The 24,442-nt window shown below is 44.9% G+C and overlaps 1 protein-coding gene across 1 annotated transcript; it reads right to left on the reverse strand.

Moving 5' to 3' along the window:
• Positions 1-3,514: 3,514 nt before the first annotated feature.
• On the reverse strand, positions 3,515-24,155 carry GCNT4 (glucosaminyl (N-acetyl) transferase 4). Its single transcript, XM_065656747.1, has 3 exons — positions 24,074-24,155; positions 19,482-19,688; positions 3,515-6,642 (listed from the first exon to the last, which is right to left on the reverse strand). Exon 3 carries the CDS (start codon positions 6,639-6,641, stop codon positions 5,274-5,276), a length of 1,368 nt encoding a protein of 455 aa, XP_065512819.1. The 5' UTR covers position 6,642; positions 19,482-19,688; positions 24,074-24,155; the 3' UTR covers positions 3,515-5,273.
• Positions 24,156-24,442: the final 287 nt, after the last annotated feature.

Genomic DNA, 24,442 nt, shown 5'->3' on the forward strand with positions numbered 1-24,442 from the left:
TGTTATGGGACAGAACGCAAGTTACAGACTACAAAGCAGCTTTGAGTAAATGAGACGTAAATGATAAAGTTTAATTAATATGGGTATCTTAAGGTCAGAAAGGGGTGGGACTGCTGTATTAAAAGTTAAGAAACCGTAGGAAACAAAACCAAGCATAACCTTTATTGGAGAAAATAAGCTGATGCCTTTAATTCTGCCATTTCAGACCTCTGTAGGAGGACTCCTAGTTTTCCATTAACTGGAAGGTCTTGCAGTTCACCTACAGCTAGTTTTTCCTTGTGTCAGATAAAAATGCATGTACCACCTATACCTTTCATCCTACTTTCTATGGTTCCTGGAAATTTAGTGCTAAAATATTTGCATATGGTCACTTCCAACTGTATTATTTCCAATTCCTATTGCTTTTGTGAATAAATGGAGACATGAACTCTAAAGTATAAGATGCAGTTATTCTTACTTCGCAGCTGTTATGTTATGATAGGAAAAATGCCACCTGCAGCATCTCCGTACACTCTCTCATTGTCTCATTGCCCTGAGTAAAGCTTAGGCTTGCCATCCTTTCTGTCTCAGAGGAGAAACTCAGGCAGAGAGAAGAAGCCCGGCAAGAGAAAAGCTGCTGCTTTAATTAAATCAGAATGAAGTCTGTAACTGTAGCCCAGGGAAGAGTCTTTTAAATAAACTCATAAGTATTCTAGCAAACACTTGAGATGCAAGGTGGAAGTCAGTCATTAGTTTTTCCAATTACCACATTTTTATATTGCTTATTTTATATTGCAAATAACGCAGAAAGCATCACTAAAAACCATTGACCTGCCTGGAGAAAAAAAAAGCAGAGACTACTTCTTCTGCCCTCTCCGATGCAACTCGCACAGCCTTCTGAGTCTTTTTGTAACTCACTAGTCAATCTGCAGTAAATTATTGAGAGCACCTATTTTTTTTTTAACAAGACAAACTGACACAGGCCCCAGGCATTTTTTCCTAAATGATCTACATTTTCAAAATGTACTTAACTCAAGTCTTGCTTACCTCAATCAGAGATGGCAGCAGCAACCATGTTATTTGTTGGTATTTCCACCTAAGCAAATCCCTGCTAAGACACATACATAACAGCTCTGAAGCAAGCAATAGTATTGTTTCTGTCTCCTTTTACAATATACCATCTGGCTCCTTCCTGTCTCACGTGAGAAAATGCATCATCCAAAGTTTTATGGCTTTTGCTTTCTCCCTTTTATAAGAAGGATTGGTACTCTAAGGAATAGCATTCTTTAACCATAGAAAAATCAAGGAGCCCAGTAGTTTTGAAAAAACAGAACCAGGATAGAGTTTTCAACTATCAGACTGAAATACCAAAGAGCACTGGAGTACTTTCAGTACAGACTTACTGCATGTTACTAACAGACCACATTGTTCCGAAGAATCATTTCTATGTGGGTGGAAGCTATCGTCACTAAGAATTACAGAAGTTCTGTAAAAACAATAAATAGAAACAGATATTATACCTGAAATAAAAATCAAGGTCATACTGTAAACACAAGCTAGTGTGCTACATATACTCTACATTTGCTGCCCAAGCACTGTTTTTCTTATGTTTATACATTCTGATTCAAATGCCACAGTAATGACATGGCTGCCACAGAAATGGTCAACAGGCTAAGTCCATTTTGATTACCATTACAGGTTAGGGGTCTAATTTCTAGTCTTTCCTTTCCCACTCTTTTATTCCAACATCAAAGAAAAAATGTAGTGGGGCATTTATTTATATTTATAATCCTCCTGACCCCACATCCAGCCTAATAAATTTATTAGTAAGACAAGTTGTACAAACGTCTCTGCATCTCTTTCATTAAAGCTCATCCTTTCCTTTTCTTCCTCACTTTTTTTGTTAAATGTTAGAACACATTTGGCATTTTTGCTGTTTTCAACCACTAAGAAAACAGCGGGCTGGACCCATACACCAGCGCTGACAGCCAGGAGCAGCATTAGCACCTTGCCCACGCATCCTTCCTGCACAGGAAAATCAGGCTACCTGATAGTCCGGCCGCTCCATGCGGCCAGCACAGGGCAGGGTGGGTGGAAGAAAGCTAGCACTGGTCTGCCTCAGCAGCACAGAGTCAACCATCCGATATGTGCAAATGTACGTGCATTTCAAGTTTCTGAAATAATTTAAAAGACTAATCTTTTTTTCATAAGTGGGGAAGGGGAAGAAGAAAGGGACATCTGAGCTTTACTAAGGCAAAAAAAAAAAAAGCCTGTGAAAGTAGAATGACAGATAACTGCCTATAATCTAAGTTCCAGCCCAAACAAAACTTCATATTTGCTTTGCCATAAGCTAGGTTCCACCGGTTTTCTTAGAAAGAAAGGTGTTTGTAGATCATGCCTCAAGTTCCATTTTCAGCAAAGAAAGACTTACCTGTGTAAAGAACAAAGATTCTGAAGTCAAAGGTAAATAATGAAGTTGTTCCCCATCCCCGCATTCTAATCACTTAAGTATGATACAGGCATCAGTATGGCATATACATTGCTGAATGCGAAGTCAAAAAACAGCAAGAAAATTATTGAAAAGTTAAGGAACTTATATTTTGGCAGTACTTTTTCCTGGAGACATTGGAAAACCTTGCCCCAGAAGGCTGCAGAATCTTTCTTGGAGATCTGCAAGACTCCTTGGGACAAAGCCCAAGAAACTCAGCCCAAATTTAGTGTCGATCCTGTTGCAAGCAGGTGTCTGGGCTAGATGATCTTCCAGTCTGAGTGAGCCTATGATTTTTGTGAACAGCCTTTCTAGAAGCTTGAATAGCCTTTAAAGTTACCTACAAAACCCCAGAAATATCTATAATTCATTAGAAAATCTGCACTTCATAAACTTGCAACTGCGCCCGTACAACTTGTACTTCCCCAGCCAGCAAATGTACCTGTCTAATGGGTGATGTTACCTCACACTCTGCCATCTCTGCGTCCACTTCTTCCCTACATAGGATGTACAAGCTGCCTTATTTCAGACTAGTTAAATTACAGATATCATTCAATCCAATTCAGCTAAAGTAGCACAAAGTTGCACGTTGATTAAAATTATTTGCTTCAGTTAAGTTAAGTTTAACGTGCTAGTGGATTTTGGTTATAAATTCATGGTAGAGCAAACTACTGAAATTGAACATGAACACAAAGCCAGTTTAACTAAAAAAAACACAAATTAAGTATATCATTAAATATCAGTTTACGTATACAGAAGGCTGAGGCTTGGCCCTCTAGGATCCTAACGTCCTTTTTTTTTAAACCTTTTTCCATGTGTGAACTCTATACTTTATATACAAGCACTGATGTATGGATCTGTGAATACTGTCAATATTTCATAATCTACAAAGTGTCTAGAAATCACATCAAGTCAGGACATCCCCCAGCAGACATGGCAAGTCACTGAAGTAAGCAACACACACTTTAAAAATAATCCCCATTTATTTCAGAAACAGTACATCAAAGAAATACTTGACCTGTGCGTTCACAGAATTCATAAATAGTTTGATAAGCAATTAGTACTGCACAACCAACCCATAACGGCTGTCACCCATAGGTTTCTACGTGCTTAGCAAAATACTAGAACACTGCTGTTCCCATTTTGCAGCTGGAAGAGCTGAAACAGAACAGATAACTTATCTGAGGTCTCATAGGAAATCAGTGTCATGAATGAGAGAAAAGGCCCACAACTCATTCTCAAACTCAATCTTAAACCATAGATGACTTGACCATGACTAAATTTATCAAGAAAAACTGAGACAAAAAAATCAGTTGGCTCTTTCAACTCAAATATGAATCAAAGATTTCTTGTGGGTACAGGACATGGTCACTAATTGCAGCAATTTTTGCATGAATAAGACCAGATATCCCAAAGACGCCCACGGGAAGAGGCCTCTTAATAAAAGCCAAATGGGTAGAAACGGGACAATGGCACGGAGCAAGCCAGACCCCTGGGTCCACCAGCACCACCGCAACCAAACCCGACCCAGAGCAACACTCCAGAGAAGCCTCCAAAATGCCAGCAGGCATTTCCCTGTTGCGAGAGCTTCTGCAGAGACCCTCACACTAACAAACACTCCCCTGATGCTGTAGCATGGGGAGCCCAGCTGCAAGGAGGCTCCCGGACCACTTTGCCACCAGGAGCGGCAGAGGCTGTTGGGGTACAGTTGCTTCACAGCTGGACCAGGGCTTCCTCAGGCGCCTGTCAGCCTGAGATCATGGCAGTGCGAGGCCTGCACAGAAAGACACTTCTACACAGGGTCTTCATTTCTGCAATATGGCTATGCTGAGGATTACCGCTCGACTTTGCACGTTTTGCAATTCGGTGTGGCACCACATTGCCGAACACTAAATAGAAATAGCACTTGTTATCCACTGTGTGTAGAAATACTGTCTCAAAAGGACTAGGATTTTACAGGAGGATATTTCTACTGGCAGAGAGAGAAATTAAGACCAACCTCTTTTGGCATGGTATCTACTCTAAGGGGCTGCAGACATTGCCCTCGACACATGCTTATATACTGCCTTTGAAGAACAACGGTACGTGATTCTGTTTCAATCAACCACCACCGATTTCATAGGCACGGCATGGCGCCTGAGCACACGTTTCACAGAAAGAAAAGCAATACACAGAAGAGCTGGGACAAGAGAACAACGCTACGTGCAATGCAGTATCTAAGGATCTTCCTTCCCTTGTGTGATCCAGACATCTTTGCATTGCAAAGATCTTTGTTGGCTCCCACAGACAGGGAGTTTGGGACTTCAAGTGAGGCCACGCGGCTCATTTGGTGTCGTGTTGATCTCTTGGTTTTGTCTGTGAGGTGGGCACTTCCAGTTTTCCTGAGGTAGCAGATACAGAGGTCTTTGTTTCGTACGTTTAAGAAAAACAAAGGTGGAGGAAAAGGGGACAGGCAGACAGACATGTTAAAAAGTTTCTTAGGAAAGATGCAAAGACACTTGATGCAAAACATGTTTCTGAAATACTCCGTTGGTACAAACATCATCAGAGCCTTCAAAAGCAAACCTCATCCCCTCAGAATTACCTTGAAGAACAATTACAGGATTATGTGGCAAGTTATACAGCAGTTAATCAGAGAGGCATGACTTTTCATAAATAAATGGCTGGGCACTCATTCTCCAGGGCCCTGAACTTTATGCAGAATGGACGTTTCACTTGCTCACATCCTGCAGCAGGTCAAGGCAGAGGAACTGCAGGCGCTGTGCTATAACAGAACATAGTACTGACAGCAAGGAAGACAAGACTGCTATAGCGAGGCATTCATAGAATTTATGTGCAGAAAATATTTATCGGAGGACAAATGTACCCACTCTTTCTGTTGTTCTGCCAGTTTTTCTGCCAAGCATTTTACCAAGACAGGATCTACTTTGGAGTCAAACTTATTGGCAAACCAATGCCCATAATTCAGAAGCCATCTTAATTCTGCAGCCCCATAGATGCAGACACTGCGAAGGTGGGTACCAGTGCACGGAGGATACAAATCATCTTCAAGATAATTCCACTTCACCAGACGAGTTTTACTTTGTAGGTCTGTTATGTCCTGGGCCGACCTTGGAACTTCCCCAGGGACACCAGGAACACGTACAAGAGTGGCCCAGAAATGTTCATCTGGAGAGTAAGTATCCTTTGACCACTCAAAAAAATCTTTTGCAAGAGAGCTTTCAAGGGTATATTGAATAAATGCTCGACTCAGAACAAAATAGGCGCTGCCTACGAATACCTCAATATTATGAGGTGGTGGATTCTTGGAAATGTTGGTTTTTACAGGCATTTGCATGTATTCATAAGGCACTTTCATAAGTTCATAGTGATAAGTAAATCGTTCTCTTTTGCTACTGCTTGGCTTTACAGTTTCCAGCATGTTTCCTCCCCTGAGTTTCTTCAGTTCAGCAACCAACTGGAAATTTGATCTCAAAGGGAAATCTTGGCCACACAAGTTAATCACATATTTCCAGGGAACTGAAGAGTCCATCAAATCAGACAAACAATTGAAATCTGCTTGCAGCCTCGAAATATGTGCATAGTCCACTGTCTCCAGCTTTGATGCAATGAAAATATTGGGGAAACATCTAGCAAGATTGTTCATAGCAGATTTGAAACTTTTTGTTGCTTTTTGGTCATAATGAATGCAGTAAATATTTTGATGACTGTACAGTGAATGTATAAGCCTTTCTACCATTACTGCGTCTTTGTGAACAACCAAAGAATAGGCGATTGGAAAATCCTCTTCCTCTGGAGAAACAGGTTTTAGGTGGTATTTCCTAAGTGAACGATACACGTGGCAATCACTCGTTATTGCTACAACATCTTCATCAGCTAAATCAATTATCTCTTTTCTTCTTATCTCTAAACTCTTGCCAATTTCATGGGGATCTTGCTTGTATATTGATGAACAATTAATTTCATACTGGAAGTCATTTCTAAGATAGGAATACCTGTTCCTAACAAAAGAAGAAGTGCTCAAAAAGTGCTCAACCAAATAAATGCCCTTAGAGGGGAAAAAGTGTCTTTCGACATGGAGAAGTTTCAGCAGTGCAATCAGCCACCCCGTAACACACAGGATCAGTATCTTCCTTCGTGCAGGACATTTGTTGGGACACTTGCGCCTCTTCATTCTGTAAGAAAACAGACATGACGATATTTTCAATCAGGAACAAGGCATCGGAAACAATTCCAGCTTCTAACAAAGATGTGCATACCAGTCTGCCTACAGCATAAACACCATTTTAGCAGAACTGGACACTGTAAATCTATGGTATCTTCTTATGATGTTAATTCAAAGACAGATTTTCCCACAATAATAAGCAAGGACTTCATTCCTTCAGAATCTTTGATGTTATGATTCATTCCCCTGAACTAGTTGACCGAGGGCAATAAAACGACTCGGGTTTCAGATTATTTCCAGCTAAATAAGAGTGTTAGAACAATACTTCCACTGTTTATTTTCCAAACCTTTTTTAAATTTCTTATGAGTCACAAACTGAAGTACAGTGACACCTGCACTGGCAGAAACATGACTGTGCTCTGAGTAAGTAGGACTGTTTATTTTCCTGAGTAACTCCAAGGGATTCAATGGGAGCAGCAAAGGAATTTTTTGCAAATCTTCGAAGAACATTCACTTAATGGTAGATATTAGTATTTTTTAAAAATAAAGCATTAAACTGAAAGGTTCAGAATTCAGTCGCAGCATCCTCTTTGTCTCTAATACTGGGACTGTTCCATGAAGATGTCCAAGGGGAAATTCATTTCCTTATCATCCTCTCCCAACAGAGTCTGATACACCCAAAGTCCCCCCTGTGTCCAGATTTCTTCTGGAAAATACTGCTAACCTGCCCTGAAGAAAGAGGTGGATGAAGACAGCACTTTCACCAGAATGAGTATAATGTAACCTTTTGAAGGCAGGAGGAGTAGCAGTGGGCAATAGTGCATCCATCCTGTTCTCTGCTGCCTGACAAAACCTCTGTTGTGACTGCAAAAACACAGACGTGGCCCGTTTTTATGCAGAACAGTATTTAATAACATTCCTCTGTAGCAACTTAACGACTGAGATATTACCATCATAAAAGCTAAATACAGTGATTTTTCCGTATAATTTCACTTTACCAGCTGAGCGCAAGCAGCGTTGTTGCTACCCCTGAATTAAAATGAGACAAGTCTACACCCAGGTGCAGCATTAAGCTTAGCTCTACTTAGCTTAAACTAAGCTCTACTTTGTCTCTAAACTGAACAGCCCCCAATATTTTATTTTGAGAAGAGCTGTTCCAGAATGCTTCTGAGGGAAGGAAATGCCTGCCCAGTGTGTCAGCTTGTGTTCAGACCCATTATTGGGTTTGAAACTTTGGAAGTGCACAATCAGCAGAAGCATCCCCATAACCTGCTGTAAATGTTATGCCAGGCCATTATGAGGCCAGAAAACCTTCGATTCAGAACAGAACAAATGCAACAACATCGTCATCTGCAAATAAAAGAGATTATTTGATACGATGGTACATAATATCAGCAACAAGAGGTTCCCTGGGCAGCAGACAGCTTGTCTGTGTCTCCCCCCATCATTCACGCCCTGCACGCCTCCACAGGTGATGATGCCAAGGCAAAACAGTCCCCAGATAGTCCCTGCATTACAGCTGGGTGGACGGGTGGCTCAACACAACCCTTCTCCTTCAATTCCTGCAACAAGGGTAGGGCAAACACCTGTAACACTGTGCCTTATTCTCCTCAACTGCACTGACCTCCGCGGGAGCTCTGCTTCCACAAGCAATATCAAAATGAGCCCTCCAAACCAAATGTTGGGGCTTCCCTCTCCCTCTTCCTCAGTTTCCAGGTGAAGTTACTGGCAGGAACAAAATGGTGGGACCACCGCAAATGGCTCAGATGTCTGCAGATCCCGCGGATGCATATAAAATCAAATACTGAGGTTGTGCATGCAACAATTTCTGAAAAAATAACTTGGGCATCTTTAGCATTCCCACCAATGTCAGGTCTTGCAAGCGTAGCTTCAGTCAAAATGCAGCCAGTCAAGGCAGAGCTGCTTCATTAGTCTGTTCTCTCTGACCTTCCACTTCTCTGTGTCTCTTTCTGCTCTTCCGGGGGCAACAAAAAGGAGAAGGAAATGCCACCTCCTCATTTCACCTGGGGGTACCAGCTACAAGCCTAAGAAGGGAATGGAATGAGCCAACATGTACCTATTTTGTAGAAGCCAGAACTCAGCAGGTCTCTGCAGGTTTTACAAACAACCTCCAGGTATGCTAACGAAGAGAAAAAGATCTATCTGCCCTGTGCACCATTACCAGAAAGCAAAAAATCCCACCTTCCCCCTTAGTCAGCAGGTGCTTTCCTTCACTTCTCAAACTCAGCTCAGTGTCTAATCCAGGTCTCTGCTTTACCTGTTTCCTTCCTGTACCTACGCTCCTGAGAAAAGCTGCTCTCAAAAGCCACTCCTAATCAAAGCCCGGTTTTCAGCCACGTGATGGAAGTCCTGCAGATGGGAACACGGCCAACTTGCTCCCATTTGCTCTCTGGAGAGAGCAGACCTGTGTGGCACGATCTCCGTGTACAGCCCATGCTGTGCCCCAGGCCAGTGGTCTCCCTGGCTGACAAGGACAACCTGTACCACCCCTGGCTGAAGAGCAATCACCTCATTCAGGGAGTGGATCTTTCCTTCCTCTTGAGCTCCTTCAAAAAGCTGAAAGAGAACCTGCAAAAATATAAGGGAAGGGGAAAAAACCCCACGTCTCCACTGCTCAGAAAACCATCTACCTATGGTAGCTCTGGCCACATTCCACCCAGCATCAAACATTCCGTTTCTAGGCAAACAAACAAAAGCTCCATTGTGCCATGCTTCCCTGCCTGAAACTACTGATCCAGACCCTTGCAGACCAGTGAGGTCCACAGTTACACCACACGTGCACAAAATCATCTAGACAGCACTGAGGACTCTCTCTTTGCAACTGCTGAGCAAAGGATCCACTCTCAGCTCCCTGAATATTCCTATGGTTTTCAATACTGACAGCCCCAAGGTACTATTGTGCCATATAAAGAGGTCATAGAAAACCAAGAGACTCTGGTAACATGGTTCAAAGTCCCAGTGGAGGAAGAAATTAAGGAGCTCTGGTGAGAAATCTCAGGTCTTACATCGAATCCCTTGTTTATGGAGGATGTCCCCCTGATCCTCGCCAGCGTCTGGTCAGATGACAGCATCAGGATGCAGCAATTACATCCATGGCCCCATGCGTATGTTTGTTGTTTTCTGGGTTTTTTTTACAACACATCACTGTTGCCACAGTGGTCCAGACAGAATCAGGCCATGTGTGACCCCAGCCACTCTTAAACACTCCAGCAGTGCAGTTCACTATTACAAATATCCCACTGTCCCTCCTGCTCCATCCTTATCACATTAAATTCATAGTCTCTTGTTGTTACCTCCAAGGCACTCCACGGTCAGGGTCAGTATATCAGTACAACAGTTTTGCTCTTTAGGCACAAATCATTTGCCTCTAACCAGGACGAAGTTAGTTCCTGCAAAAGATCGGGATTTCTTGAGGAACAGTGCGAGACCAGAGAACGAAATCCCTCAGGACAGAAGGGCCATCATAAATCTCATCAGGTTTTGATTCAAGTGCAAAACTCCTACTTCTTATCACATGCAGCACTCACAGCCCCACTCAAATATAGCAGTGCACCGTACATGCAGGCCTCTCTGGAGGTGGGAACAAATGACACGTGGCAGATTGGAACAGACACCCAGAGCTACCTGAAGCACCTACCTAGGGCAGCACTGACCAGACACCACCTCCAGTTATCTCGCTCATGAGTGTTTTCTTTTCATGTGTTACCATACTATCAGCAGACAAACATTCCCTCTTTTTGCACAGAATGTTATACTAGAAAGGAGCACAGCATTGCCATCTTGCCTTGTTTTGTAAAATGTTTATTATCTTCCGTGTGTGAAAAGACTCCTGAGGAAATTAATCGAGACTGATTGTATCTTGTGATCAACACCTATTGCACAGCTGGTCCATAAACACACATACACAGTGTCTGATCTGGTCAGGGCACTTACTGCCTGGGATGCAAAGGACAGAATGATTCAGAGCAGTTAAATGGGTGTTTTTATTTATCCTTTGCTTCTGTAAAGCAAGGGGTCTTCAAAGAAAAAAGATGCACCAAATACAAGAGAAACTCATATGTAGTGTGTACAAAACACGTATTCTCACACAACACTTAATTATAGCTTGTTATTATAACAAGCTATACGTCAAAGATGGTGTGCTCAGCAGGATTCAAGAAGGAAACAGGCAATCAGCCGGCTATTGAGAGTGTCCAGAGTTGCCTTCACCAATGCATAAACATGGACTGAAAGCTAAATTCCCTGTAACCTTGACATCAGGCAGTTACCAGCTGTCAAGTCTTCCGACTGGAAATTTTTACCAATAAAAACATTTATTGTGACCATTGCTCTGTTCTCCAAATCTGTTTTTATCTACTGCTGGACCAGAAAAGGGATTGCTAGTTAGTTCCATGACAGCAATACTTGTATCCTACTCGGAGAACATCTAGGTTTTCCACTGGTGTATTTCACTGCCTTTTTTTTTCCTATTTATCTCCCTGCAAGATGCTGTTTTGGGCAGCTTTACACCTTTCCAACACTTAAAATCACTTGCTTTCTGCAGCTGCGCAAGCTGTGCAATGACACAAAAGGAGGAACAAGGCGGGTGGTGAGAGAATTTCACACCCTGCTGAAAAAGTTCAGCTGCAGATCAAGTCTCTCCACTCGCTGGATGCTGTATTTGCCTTAGCAGAACAAACCCTCCTGAGGGAATTGAGCAAAGGCTGAGCCATTCCACTCTCAGAATTGAAACTCTCAGTCCTCGCCTTCAAGGTGCTCTCCAGCCAAGCTCAGCTGTCTGTGTGTGCCTAAGACAATGATGCTGGACTTGCAGGAGGACCAGAAAACACCTGGCACTCTTCAAGCAGGCAGCGGAGCTCCACTCCTTCCTATATGCTTGAATCTAGCCTGCACGTCTCATCTCCTGCGGCTCACATGGCACTCACAAAAATCTTTAAAACCCACAAAACTAAAGGATAAGCTTTCTCCCCTGTGTACAGAAAGTGTTGAAACTTATGAACCAAGCTAAGGCCGGCTAAACGAAGTTCTGAGATGGAAGGCCAATCTGAAGGCAAAAGCGTGCTTGAAAACGCACATAAGGACATACACTAGAATTAGACCTTGGTTTCTATTGACTTGGAGCAACTGGGGAAGACAGAGAGAATGTGGAAATAAGAACAGTGGAAATAACACATATTTGTCTACAGACATGCATACATATGTTTTGGGTAACACAGCGAAGGTGCGGAGAAGTGAAGTACGGTCTGATCACAGAGAAATACCTGTTGCCTCGATAGTCACTCACAGCTGCTAGCTGTCAGATGTGCAGAAGTTTACCTTCCTGAGAAAAATTGTTGCTCCTGCTTGTAAACCACTGAATCTTATTCCTGCAATCTGTAAACATAAATTATCAGACAGTGAAGCTGCAGAGTTCCCAAAAGCGTGCAAATCCCTCCTGTGGGCACATCACAAGCTGTAAGCAAAGACTGCAGCATGTCACGCGTATAACCGACCGGGCACCTTTCTGTCAGAAGGAAGCAACACACGCAGCACCCCACTCCTTCTTCTCCCCTTCCCATGCCAGCCTGGCACAGCCTGCGCTCCGGGACTCTGCTCTTCAGCGCTGAGAGGAGGATGGGCCTGGAATCAGCAGAGAGCACAGCCGCCGGATGGTGACTTTCTCCCGTGCCTGCCTGTCCCCATCCCATCCCTCCAGGAGTCACCTCGAATCCTGCAAACAGGAGTGGGGCGAGTTTGCGTGGCCAAGCACTCAGGGAAAGCAGGAGCCTTGGGTCTTCACCAGGCACAGGACTTCTGTCCAGTTCCTCCCTGAGTTATACAGCCCTTTCATGAACCCTGTTTCCCAGGGAAATTCTGCTGCCCTCTTTCTGCACCACATTTTCGCTAAACCTCCCAGATTCTACCCTCTGGCCAAGAACAAACACCCACATGTGTATCAGTCTGATTAACAAACCCATTACCAGTTTGTTACATCAAAGTTTAATCCATGGGAATTCATCTGAAGATTTCAACTGCAGGAATCTGCGTTTCCCTTTTCACTAGCACCATAATGCAAGACACACACACACAAATATTAAATCTGGACAGGGGCTCTCCCTTCACTACTGCTGCTCACATTCAGAAAAGACGGATGAAGGCAAAGCATCCATCCCCCAAGCACCAACTGCAGCTCTTAGCCTCTCAAAGATCATGCCCTCAGCTGCAAAGATTGCTGTGTCAAAGGTTTCTTTATTCATAAAGCCACACATACCACTCAGGATTCAATTACAAAATGAAAACAGGTGAAGATGTTGCAAAGATGAGGAAATCCTCCTGCCAGGTGCTTGGGCTTGAAGTGGGAGCACAGCACAGTGGCTGGGGAGGGGTCCAGCTAAAAGCTTCCACTCACAAACCTCAGGCATTATTACAACTCTTCTGACTGACAGACAGGCTCTAATCTGTCTTCTGTGACACTGAAATGTAAAGGCAATCCCTGAGAGGGTTAAGTAAAGACCAGGTGTGCTGCTAACGCCACATGCAACCCCATCAGAAAACTCCAAACACCCCACTCTGTAAGTCATGTTAACAACCGGGTGCTTTTGCATTTCACTGGCACTCCTGAAAAACATACGCATTGCCTCAAGTCAATATTTTTCTTTCAAACTCAAAAGAAACATATCCTTTTTTTTTTATTTAAACTGAATTTTAAAAAAAGTTCTAAAAGAAATACAGTTTCGAACAGGAATAAAATATCAGAGATGGCAAAAATCCAAGTTTTGGCTTGTTTTGCAGTTTAACCTTTTTGTTTCGTCAAAATTAAGCTGTATTAGAGCAACGTTTGCTTCTTCATTTGCATTTTTCATAATAAAAAAGAGGTTGCATCATTTTCTTCTGTAAAAATCTGTAAAGGCAATCCTGGCTTGCAAGGCAGAGCTTAAGAGGGAGTGATGACCTGCCTGCCTAAAAAGCTCTTCTACAGTTTCACCTGAATACTTTGTCAGTTTTGTCACATTCTGATCTAAACACACTGAGGCCACTGCACACTATCACAGAGATAGCAAGGTCATTGAAAGTGAAGCCTGTAACTCTCCTATATTATTTAATTTGTATAATTTATAGTTCTGTAACGTGGAATCTCTAAGGCGCTGTGGAAACAACAGCAGTGTAAGCTAGATTCAAACTAGCTTTGCATGTGCCTACCTGGAATTTCACTGTATTGACCAAATCACTGGAAAAGTGGACCTTTTAAACTGCTGCATCTTCTCAGCGCTATGCATTCAAATAAAGTGTCACAGTTCAGATGGTGAACTGCATAGCTGGGGTAGCATAGGATGCCTCCTACCAGCCCATCTCTTCCCTGGAGGAAAGCAGACCACACATAAAGAGCAGTAGAGCAAAGTTGAGCCCACCTTCCTGCAGGATTGTGGCCCTTGAAAGGAAAATAGGAGCTGCAGATGCTGTGTGTTGGAGGAAGAACAGAACAATCATGTATTAACCACCTGAAACTGTACATTATGAGACGTGGTGGTCCAAATTTCTGCTCTGAAGAGCCTCCTGCAAGCACACAAATTAGTTTATTAAGAATGACATTTTTACAAGGTGTACACACATTCCTTCAGAGTAAAAGCACGTTTAAAACCTCACTCCTACTGAGAAACCAAATAAACACACCACCATGTATTATTTCATAGAATCACAGACTGGTTTGGGTTGGTAGGGACCTTTAGAGGTCATCTAGTCCAACCCCTCTGACATGGGCACAGATATTTCCACTGGACTGCTTGAGGTTGTCCTCCAACATCTAGGAATATTTTACACCAGAGAGCAAACTCATTGTAGTTGAATTACTCACAAGTGCTTCTGGATTTGGACTTGAAGAAAATGAGCATAAAAACTGTCCTGAATCCTGGTCATTGGTACCACACATGCAAGACCCACCTTGCCCAGTGTTTGCCAAACTAAGAGGTTCCTCTGCAGCTGGTGGACAGATATAAGGAACAGCAAAGGTCCATCAGTTCATCCCAGAGCATGGGCTGTGGCACAGGCTGGATGAGCCATCCCTAGGGAAGTCACAGCCCCAACAAACAGGAGCCAGGACAAGACCCTGGCTTTCGTGCTAGCAGTGCGAGCTCTACCAGCTCTGTTTGCAATGCACGTTCAGTGTGAAGCGCTGTGGGTACAGCAGCACTGCACCAACCCTGACCCTCTGACAGTAACACTCAAGCAACTCCTCCATCCCAGAGCAGTGCCCAGGAGCAACAGACAAAACCCAGCCTGGAAGCTGCTCCGGTCAGCACAAGCCTGAGTCAGCCCGGAGAACCAAACTCCTGCTCTGGCTGATCTCCAACATCTCATACCCACCAGGGTTGCAGCCACTTCAGACTTCTTTGAGGCCAACCCTCTACAAAGGGTTAAGTAGCTATTCAAGCAACCCAGAGAAACAGACAGGTTCCCTCAGCAGCGCAGAGAAACTGGCAGGCTCTGGGCTCTGCTGCCTCTCTGGAGGAGCATTTCCACTGTGCTAAGACTCTAATGACTTACATATGGAGAGCCCTGTTCCTGAGAGCGCTCAGGGCTTTACTGCTGCTTCTCACACTATTGTTTCTGCTGTTCCCATAAACCGCGTGTACACGAAGTAACAGCAACTCTCAGTCCGCGCAACTCAGAGATGCCAATGTCGTCCTTGTACAGGAGAATTCTGCAGCTCCTTTCATCCCGAGCAGGAACAAATTACCAACCCTCACCCAACTCTCACTCTGCGTGGCAAGTTTTAACCTGCAGTTCACACAGCCAACCACCTCTTGCATCCCTATATCAGCAGTACAAATCAGAAAATACGAAAACTGACTGCATCTCTTGCCGCAAAAAAGACAGTACTGAAAACGCAGCCCCAGCCCCTCCAGCAGCTTTTCTTCTTATTTTGCAGACAACTCTCATATGGCCACTGGAAACAGCCTTTTTGGGAATAAAGCAGTTTCCAAAAAACTGTTCTTTTAAAGTAACAGGCATATTATTCAAGGTAATTTTTCTTTAACTCAAAAGTCAAAAACCCACAGATATTTACATTTTAACATCTACACTTTTTTCCTTCTCCCCACCCAGTAAAAACTCCTATGGGGCAAAAACAACCATGAAAAACAGTGACAGTTCAGACAAGCTACTTTTGGTAGAGATAATTTGTAATTAAAAAGTACGCAATAAAGAGTTTGCTTTAACTGGTCCAAAAAGGGCAAATGCATCACTGACCTCATTAAAATCTGTGGTCTTCTTCCAGCCTTTCCTACGCACTGCAGAGGTTTGTCTGTATTCAGATCCCACTGATTTATTAACAACTCGTCAACCACTTTGTTTGAGAGCACAAAGAATTTCGCAACTCCAGAGCGCTTCATTCCCTTTCCTCATGGTGTCTTTTCTATTATATTCTATTATGTTCTCCACTAAACACAACCACTTCAGTGATTAAAGGCAGAAGCTGCCAGGTGGATCTATAGAGCCCACAAGCTGTCTGGATGCTGCCCGCAGGGTGGAGCTGTCATTACCACCCAGGTCCATCACAGGAAGCCAAGAGCCTGGTGGGGCCACGAAGCACCAGATGCCTCCCTGCAGACAGAAGGAAGAAAATCCTGCTTTGAAGGTTGGGTTTTGTCCAGGGAGACTGGAGGAATCTCTGCCCAGAGCAGGATGGCCTCACGGAGAGGGAAAGGCACTCCAGGCAGTGCTGAAAGCAACAGGGTCAGCAGCAGGACATGCAGGCAGGGCTGAGGAAGCTTGCAACCTGTCTGCCTGCAACAACCAACGCATCGCAACTTTCCTGAGGAACACAAGGTATGTATCAGCCAATGTCCACTGGCCCCCCTGCTCTGCTCTCTGCCAGTCCTTCCTGAAAGACCTACTCAGTAGGTAAGCAAAAGTCCAAGCTCAACCACCAAGTACACTGAGCTACAGGAAAACAAAAGCCACAATCTCCCTTAACGTCTAGCCCTATCGAGTTTACGCCACTTCATTTCTACTTTGGCGCTACCCATCAAAGGGGTATGTGACTCTCTACAGTTAGCTAGAGAAGCCACAAACGACTTTTGGTGTCACGCCAGGTGGTCAGCTGGTGGGTACCATCTCTGCACCTGTTTTCACATCAGCTTGGGAGTGGTTAAACCAGAGCAGGGAGTTGCATGACATTGGCTGCTACCAGAATAGAGATTCTTGGAAAATTCAGGCTGCGAGTAGGCAGGTGGATCTGGAATACACAGAACTCACTACAAATGCCGTCATGGGGCAACCTGCTTTTGCGCTTGCCACAGAGCAAGAATTAAATGAAAAGGTCAAGTCTGAGGCAAGTCTGTGGAAGGAGAGGAAATGGAGGAAGTGGATGCAGGGGAACAGGAGTGCTCCTACCCCACCAGGTCGCTCTCTCTCCCATGCAGAAGCCTTTCTGCTGATCCACAGCACGAGCCAGGCTCCTTGCTTATCTCTTAGGTTAAACACATAAAAAGGGAACGGGTGCTGAGAAGAGTAGGAGCAGCAGAACAGAGGTTGGGAAATGTTGCAAGAGGAGAATGGAGGGAGGGATCAATGAGAGCAAGTGCTTTCGTATAGGTGGCATTAACAACAAAAAAATCAACCAGAGCAGCAAAACAGGTGCTTTCCCTGACTTGCTGCTCCACCATCCCTCAAAGGCACCTGAGGCAAAACCCTTCCTTGGAAACCAGGTCACAGGGTATTTCAGCAACAAACACTATTATCATGTAATAGCAGGAACTACAGGTACAATTCCCTCTCCCCCAGGCAAAAGCACTTTGGAAAAAGTTCTCCCTGATAAAATATCTCTGTTTGCTTAACACACACCTGCTCCCACAGCAATGCAAACTTGGTCGAGTTGTTTGCATGACCAGCTCTGCAGAAAGACAGTTAGCTCCTTCTGGTTTTCCCCCTACTCTATACAAATCAAGTCACTTAATGGGTGTCTGGGAAGGTAGAGAAGACAGTATTCCCAGGAAGCTGGGGAAAGAGAAAAGTAATGATGCACCTTGCTAGGTGATTATTTTATTTTTCTTTTTTTAGTAAACTGTTTGTGTTAAACTTTTAACTCTACTTGATTATTCAATTCTGCTAGCTGGGAAAGTTTATTTATTCATGTGCTCGTATTTACTGCTACTAGCTGGTTATTTCAATTGCAAAATTATCTGTTGATAGGGATCGCAGAGCTTCTGTAGGAGTTCTTTTTAGTGGCATTAAATCTAGATCAGTTGATTCTATCAAGTTTGCTGGTTCTCCACCTACTCTCCTTGCATTGGAGCCTCAGCCTGTGTCCCTGTAATATCATAGCACCCACTACCAGCCTCCTTCCACACAGCTGACCCCCTTGCTTTGGCCTGCCTGATGTAATACTTAGATTTCCTCTAAATGATGGGCAAGTAAAGAACTAAGTAACTACAATGACTTGCATGCTGCCTTATGGGCCTCTAATTGTACGATGTGGAAAAATACGCCCTTACTTTCAGACCGGACCCTAACTAAATGATGAGCCTGCCCATTTTAAGACCCTGATGACTTAAAACAAGACTATGACCCAAGGAACAGCAACAACAAAAATCTGCCGTTTACCACAGCCTGTTTTGTGCTTCTGGAAGAAGACAGACAGCTTCTCACCAGACACATGGGAAACAGGTTCAGCAAAGCTATGGCAGTTATGGGTGTCACGTACGACTTTGTCATGAAGACTCCTCATCACATGCGATACACAGATCTGCATTTCCTGACAGCACCTGCTGCACTGACAGTCAGTTGTTTTGCTTGTCTGTGCCACTCAGTCCCAGCTCTCTAGATGTGCTTTAGAGAAGGCTGGGTGCTCTTTTCTAGCTGCCTCCAGTTCATCGGTGATCCCCATAACTGCAGTAAAATACTGAATATTAATTCCCGCATGTCCATGTCCCAGGGATATGTCGAGGAAAAGAAAGCCTGTGTCTCTGCTCTCTAGCCAGGCAAAGAGGCATGCGACTTCTGCAGGGTCATGCAAGAAGACAGCAGCGCAAAAGATAAATGAACCTGGCTCCGCTGCATCCCCAACTAATCTGAACTGCTTTACAATAACTTTTGATGGAAGCTGCTCTGGTGGAGGCCTGGAAAGAAAAAAAAATCTCTCAGTGAATCACTTGGTACATCCAAAACTATTCTGTCATGACAGTCAGATGATTTGCAGCCCTGTTAAGGAAGTGTTTAGAAAGCTCAGGGATAGTTGGACATGGAAATTCTCAAGCCTGATTGCTTACACATTGCATATATAAATTATCTGACTTTATGAGATGAGAGTATCCATGTTTGCCAAGGATTTAATGCACCATAAAGGCAGGAGTCGAGATTAAAAAAAAAAAAAGAAAAAATATTTTTAAAACATGCAAACCCTGGTAAATAGAGTTTCCTCCTAATTTTGGGAAATCTAGATTTTAACAGCTTTGCTCCAACTCATATGACAGTTTAAAATACTACTACTACTACAGTGGAGAGAGGGTTAATCTTTACCCCTCAAACTACTGCATAGCGTATAAATCGGGCCCAAAGGACCAGAACTTGTGTACATTGGCAAGAAGTAGCACCACAAAAGAGGGTGGAAGTTTCCTGTTAGATGAGGAGGCAGGAGAAACTGCACTGTGCTGCTGAAAAGCTCCCATTAAAAGTGCAAGATATTTCTCCATTTCCTTCACCTCTCCACTAAGCTGCCTGCAAGACTCTTGTTTGTGAGCCCCCACTGTAAATCACCCCCTTCGAGTCAGTTCCCCCATGTCAAACTCTTCACCACCAAAGTCTCTGCTTGTGACATCAGCAAGATGATTTCAAGGAGAGCTGCAGACCTACCTCCTGGACTTTGGTTTGGTCTCCTCCCCTTGCGGAGCTCTTTAGGATGCCCTGTCCCAGAAGATCGACACGGGCAAGGCCAGCTCAGTGGTTGAACAAAGTCCCCGTGTCTGCTGCATCCTGCCGGTGCCCACAGCCTTCAGCTTCATCGGTGTTTCAAGCGTGTATGCAGCCGGATGTACCGAAGCAGCAGGGGCAACAGCATTGCTTGCAAAGATTAAGAAAGAGAAGTGTAAAGTGTTAGCTGAAAAACAGTGGGTATGAAGGCTTTGTGTGATAAGCTGTAGAAGCCATTGTCTGTACAACAACCCTATTTTTTTGTTTATTTGCATAGCATTTCTAAGCACCAACATGATGGGGGAAAAATAAAATACTGTAAAAAGAACAGATCACATCAAAGCAACCTGATTTTCTTTTACGGGAGGGTGAAGAGGACTTGGGGAGAGGCAGGAAAGTGCTGAGATCTGATGAGTCTCTGTCAAACGCCTCACCAAGTTCAAGTCTCGTGCAGCAGTTCAGACACCAAGACCTCTGGTCTCAGAGGCCTTGCTAACTCCACAGATAAATAGCTTTGCCACCAACCCAAGGCCAGAAATTTAGACTACTGGTATGACCACCACAGTGCTGGAGATACTTTCTGAAACTCTGTTTAGACACAATGATCTGCACTGCAAGTTCACCTATACTTAAGTACCTCATACAGTATACAAGGTCTCTTACATGGCAAGGAATATATTTTTGTGCTATTGTACCTAAGCTTTGCATGGGTGATGGTTACAAAGAAATCTGGGCAACTACACACTGTACTACTTGCATGTGCCACAAACAAATACCACAGTATCTTCCCTTAAGGAAAGCACGGCAGTGGTACTCCTAAAGCATATTTAGCATTCTCCACCTCTCCATCCACTTTCCAAACAGAGTATTGTGCACACCAGCCTCCTCTTCATCAGCACTCCTCTGGCTTGTATGGATATATAAACTGCACATCTCTGTACTATGGAGCTTTTTATAATACTTGTGCTCCATTCTTCAGTATGGTAGGAGCAGGTTGAATCTCATAAGCTCCAAGGAGAAGTCTGGGTGCAGCGGATCCATGGGAACCTGCAGTCCTGCCCTAGTTCGATGGGTCCAGCACAGCAAATTCATACAGAGAGAACAGTTTCTGAATTCCCTGCTTAATATTTGGAAATCCCTGTATACATAAGACATGCCATGGCCTGACACTAGCTGGGTCAACTTTACCCTTTTTCAGTGTGATGGGGAGGTACAGTGCGCAACAGTATCCAATGTTATTGATAGACAAAAAATTAGGAACATAGAAATAGAGATATTATGGGAATTTTCTGTGAGGCAAAAGCTCCTGGCACATGCTGAATTGGAAAAGCTCTGCAGAAGCTGTGCATCTTTTGCATAATACTTAGGGTGTTGGCTTGTCCTTGCCTGAAAAGCAACCATGCAGAAAGACACTTCCATCAAACAACAATGCACCACAGAAACACACACAGGCCAACCACGCTCTGCAACATCAATCCAAAAGGCCTTTGTTCAGCACCAGGGAATCCTGCCCGGGCCAGCAGCCAGCTTCCAGATGCACCACGCAAGCCACATTGCAGTTAGACAACCCAACAGAGCACGAGGATGCGTGGGTCTCCAATGGGCTGATATGTACCCTGTCCTCTGCTCAACAATGCATGTGTCTGGGCATGATGCAATTAGAGAACTCCTCTTTCTTCACAGTTGTCCCTCTTGTACTTAAAGGAGAGGGACCTGTGCATCGCGCTTGGTCATATTGCAAATCCTGCTGAAGCCCTCTTCATTTTTTTCAATGAGAGGTCTGATGAGACTTGAATTGTTGACAGAGTTACACAAAACTTATCTCCTCTGCTGGATTTGGCACTCTGCAGTTTATGTCACAGAAATGAGCTTTTTGTGACTCATCTCATGTGTCTCTTAGTTCCTTTATTGATATTTCCTGAGAGACCTCAAAAGCTGGAGCCACCGTATGACTCCTGATGCTTTTCTGCAGCTGCAACAGCTACACTAACACCATAAGCTCCTCTTAAGCATCATCTGTTAGTGATACCAACCTTGCTCCAGCAGCAGACATCAGGACAGCCCACGCTCCTCACCCACTTCCTACCTGAAGTCATTTTATCGCATATGTACACAGTAACCACCAAGACTAAAGGCAGAGCCGGCCCAGCAGCACCTCTCTGGTGCTCTACTCCTAGCTCTGACCAACAGCCAACACATTTTCAAAATCCCTGCATTACCCTTTCCTGAAATCTGAAAGTCTGAAAATGCTTCGTTTCCATCCGGTTCATGGCCATAAGCTTCTGGAAATCATACTGTACATTGTGGACACGTGCTGAGGCCCTCAGCCATACCTGGCCAGGATAAACAGCTGCCACGCTGACAAGATCCAGAATCGGCAACCTCTGGACTTACCTGTTTGCTCTCAACCAATGTTTCAACATTTTCTAGGCATCCCTGAATCCTATACGTCAGCACTTACCAATTTCTTTATACCTAATGGTAGCACGTGGCTTTGACCCTTTGTGCTTTTTAAATTTTACCTTTAGTTAATTCTTTCCAGCTCACCTGGGCAACTTTTAAAGAAGTTCAGGGATCTAGTCTCAGCCAACAAGGCATTTAAGAAGAGTATAGGTTATCATCCACAAAATCTATAGAACCTAGTTCAGAAGCAGCTTTCAGTGTCTGGTCCACTTTCCTGCATCCCTAGAGTAATCCCAGAACAAGTGTTGTGCCCACACAGGCAATTCAAATCTGAATGTGTCCCTTATCACCATTACTGCTTTTCAAAAAGCTGTAGGGCTTAAGAACTGCTCACATATACTAATCATGTGTCAAAAAGCACTAGCCAGAGTTGTTAGGGAATTTCAAATGCCTTTACAGCTGGGGAGCATACAGAAAATACATAAGAACTAGACTGAAACCCATCAGTATCAGACATATAAGACCCAAAATCACAGATGTACAAATATAGTAGCAATTCACTTCCCTTTCCATGACCATCTCAGAAAAGCTACATGCATGGAAGAACAGGCACATCACATCCATAGGACCCACCCAGCCCAGGATGCTGTCTCACAGTAACGAAGAACAGATACTTGGAAAGAGGAGAAAGAGCAGAAGGAGAACAAGTACTTTCCAACGTCTTCTCCACGTGTTCTTTCAGATTCTGTTCCCTTACAGCTCAGCTGTTTCCAAAGCCAGGGCTTACAACTTTCTACTTCTCATGAAATGTCTATTTCTTCCATTCAGCTGCTTCTGAACCCATGTAAGTTTTCTGACATCCAGTAAACTGGGCAGGAGGGAGGGAAGAGGGGGACAAAACACTCTACAGCTGACTGAGTCTTGTGTAAAAACCCCCTTTCTCTCACCGATTTTCAATCTTTTGCCTTCCGGAATCACTCGACCGTTGTAGCTCTTGGTCTGAAAGAGAGCAAGCAGCTCTTTCCTGTTCACTGCCTCCACTCCAGCTGCAAGTTTATCTACCGTTATCTACCCCTCAGCCGTGTCTCTCCCAGGCTATCAAATGCAAAAACATTATTATTAAGGAAGTTTATTATAAAAGGTCAGTATTAAGCAAATTTGCTAACTCAAAATGAAACAGGCTGGTTTATGGACTAGATCTTTGCAACAAGCCAGAGGATGTTCAGTGAAGCAGATCTTCAGGTGGTACACAGTAGACAAGTCAACATCAAGAGATGTTCTCCTTAAAGTCTCCTTCCACAAGCCTCACTCTGACATTAATGTCTGTTCACCCCATAATGAGAGAGAAGCCTCTCCTTGTGGGAAAAAAACAAAACAAACCAAACGTATTTTAGACAGACCCTTGCTGTTCTGTTACTTTTTATTTCCTCATAAGGAAAAATAGCATCTTTCCACACTAAAGAAAAAGTGCACTTGGCATATTAAGCACAGCTATGGACTAACGTGTACATTTTTAGGAATTTACCGAAAGACGAGAAGAACCACGACACTTCAGCCAACGTGACAACAGACCCGGTTCCTGTTACCAAGCCACACGTTAACTTGGTGTAACTGTTGCTCCTCAGAGAAGCTGATGCGGCTGCACAGCTGGGCACACCGACCGAGAGCCGGGCTGCAGGCAGGTGTGCGCCCGACTTCAAACGCCTGCAGCCTCCTGATCGCTGCCTCCCGCTGTCCCCGAGACCTAAACCGCTCCCCAGGCCCCCATAATTAACTTTTAAGACGCTGGCGCCTTCTTACCGGAGCTCCCCATCAGCACCGACCCTCCTCCTCCAGCCGCCACCAGCGCCGCGCCCCGCCCGCCCCCGCCTCCCCGCTGCGCGCCCGCGGAGCGCCGCAGCTGCCGCCCTCTCCTCCTGCTTCTCCTCCACAAACTCCGCCACCGACCCTCCAAGTTTGCGCCCATGGCGGAGCCGCCGGGAGGACGCGGGAGCTGCTGCGGCCCCAGAGCGCCGCTCCGCGCAAAAAGTTCGGGCCGTGCTCCGCGGGGCAGAGCCGAGCCGGGCCGGACGGGTCCTGTCCCCCCTCCCGCTGTCCCTGTCCCGGGAGGTGCCCGCTGGCAGCGCACTCACCGGAGCGGAGTGCGGCCGTCCCGGGCCGGCAGCTGCGGGCAGGGCGCCGCTCAGCTCGGAGCCGTGTGTGTGTATATATGTGTGCACGGACATGTGTGCGACACGGCACCCCATGACGTGGAGGAAAAAGGAGGGGCCGCCGCCCGCCCCGCAACCTGGCGGGCAGGAGAAGGAAGCCGCAGCGCCGGCGGGGTACCCGGGAGCGGGGCGGGAGCGGCCGCCCCTTCCCAGCAGCCGGCACCCGGGCTCGGGAGGAGCCCGCACCCGCCGCCTCGCCGGACCGGCCCCGCTGCTGCTCCCGAGGAGGCGGCGCGGCCGCGGGGGCAGCGCAGTTGTGCGCTGCGGTTTTGCAAACGCTGCGGCCGGGAA

This window comes from Caloenas nicobarica, chromosome Z, assembly GCF_036013445.1.
Source record: "Caloenas nicobarica isolate bCalNic1 chromosome Z, bCalNic1.hap1, whole genome shotgun sequence".
Lineage (NCBI taxonomy): Eukaryota > Metazoa > Chordata > Aves > Columbiformes > Columbidae > Caloenas > Caloenas nicobarica.

Coding starts and splice junctions, on each gene's coding strand:
- GCNT4 (XM_065656747.1), bottom strand. CDS start 6,641: ATGAAGAGGCGCAAGTGTCCCAACAAATGTCCTGCACGAAGGAAGATA.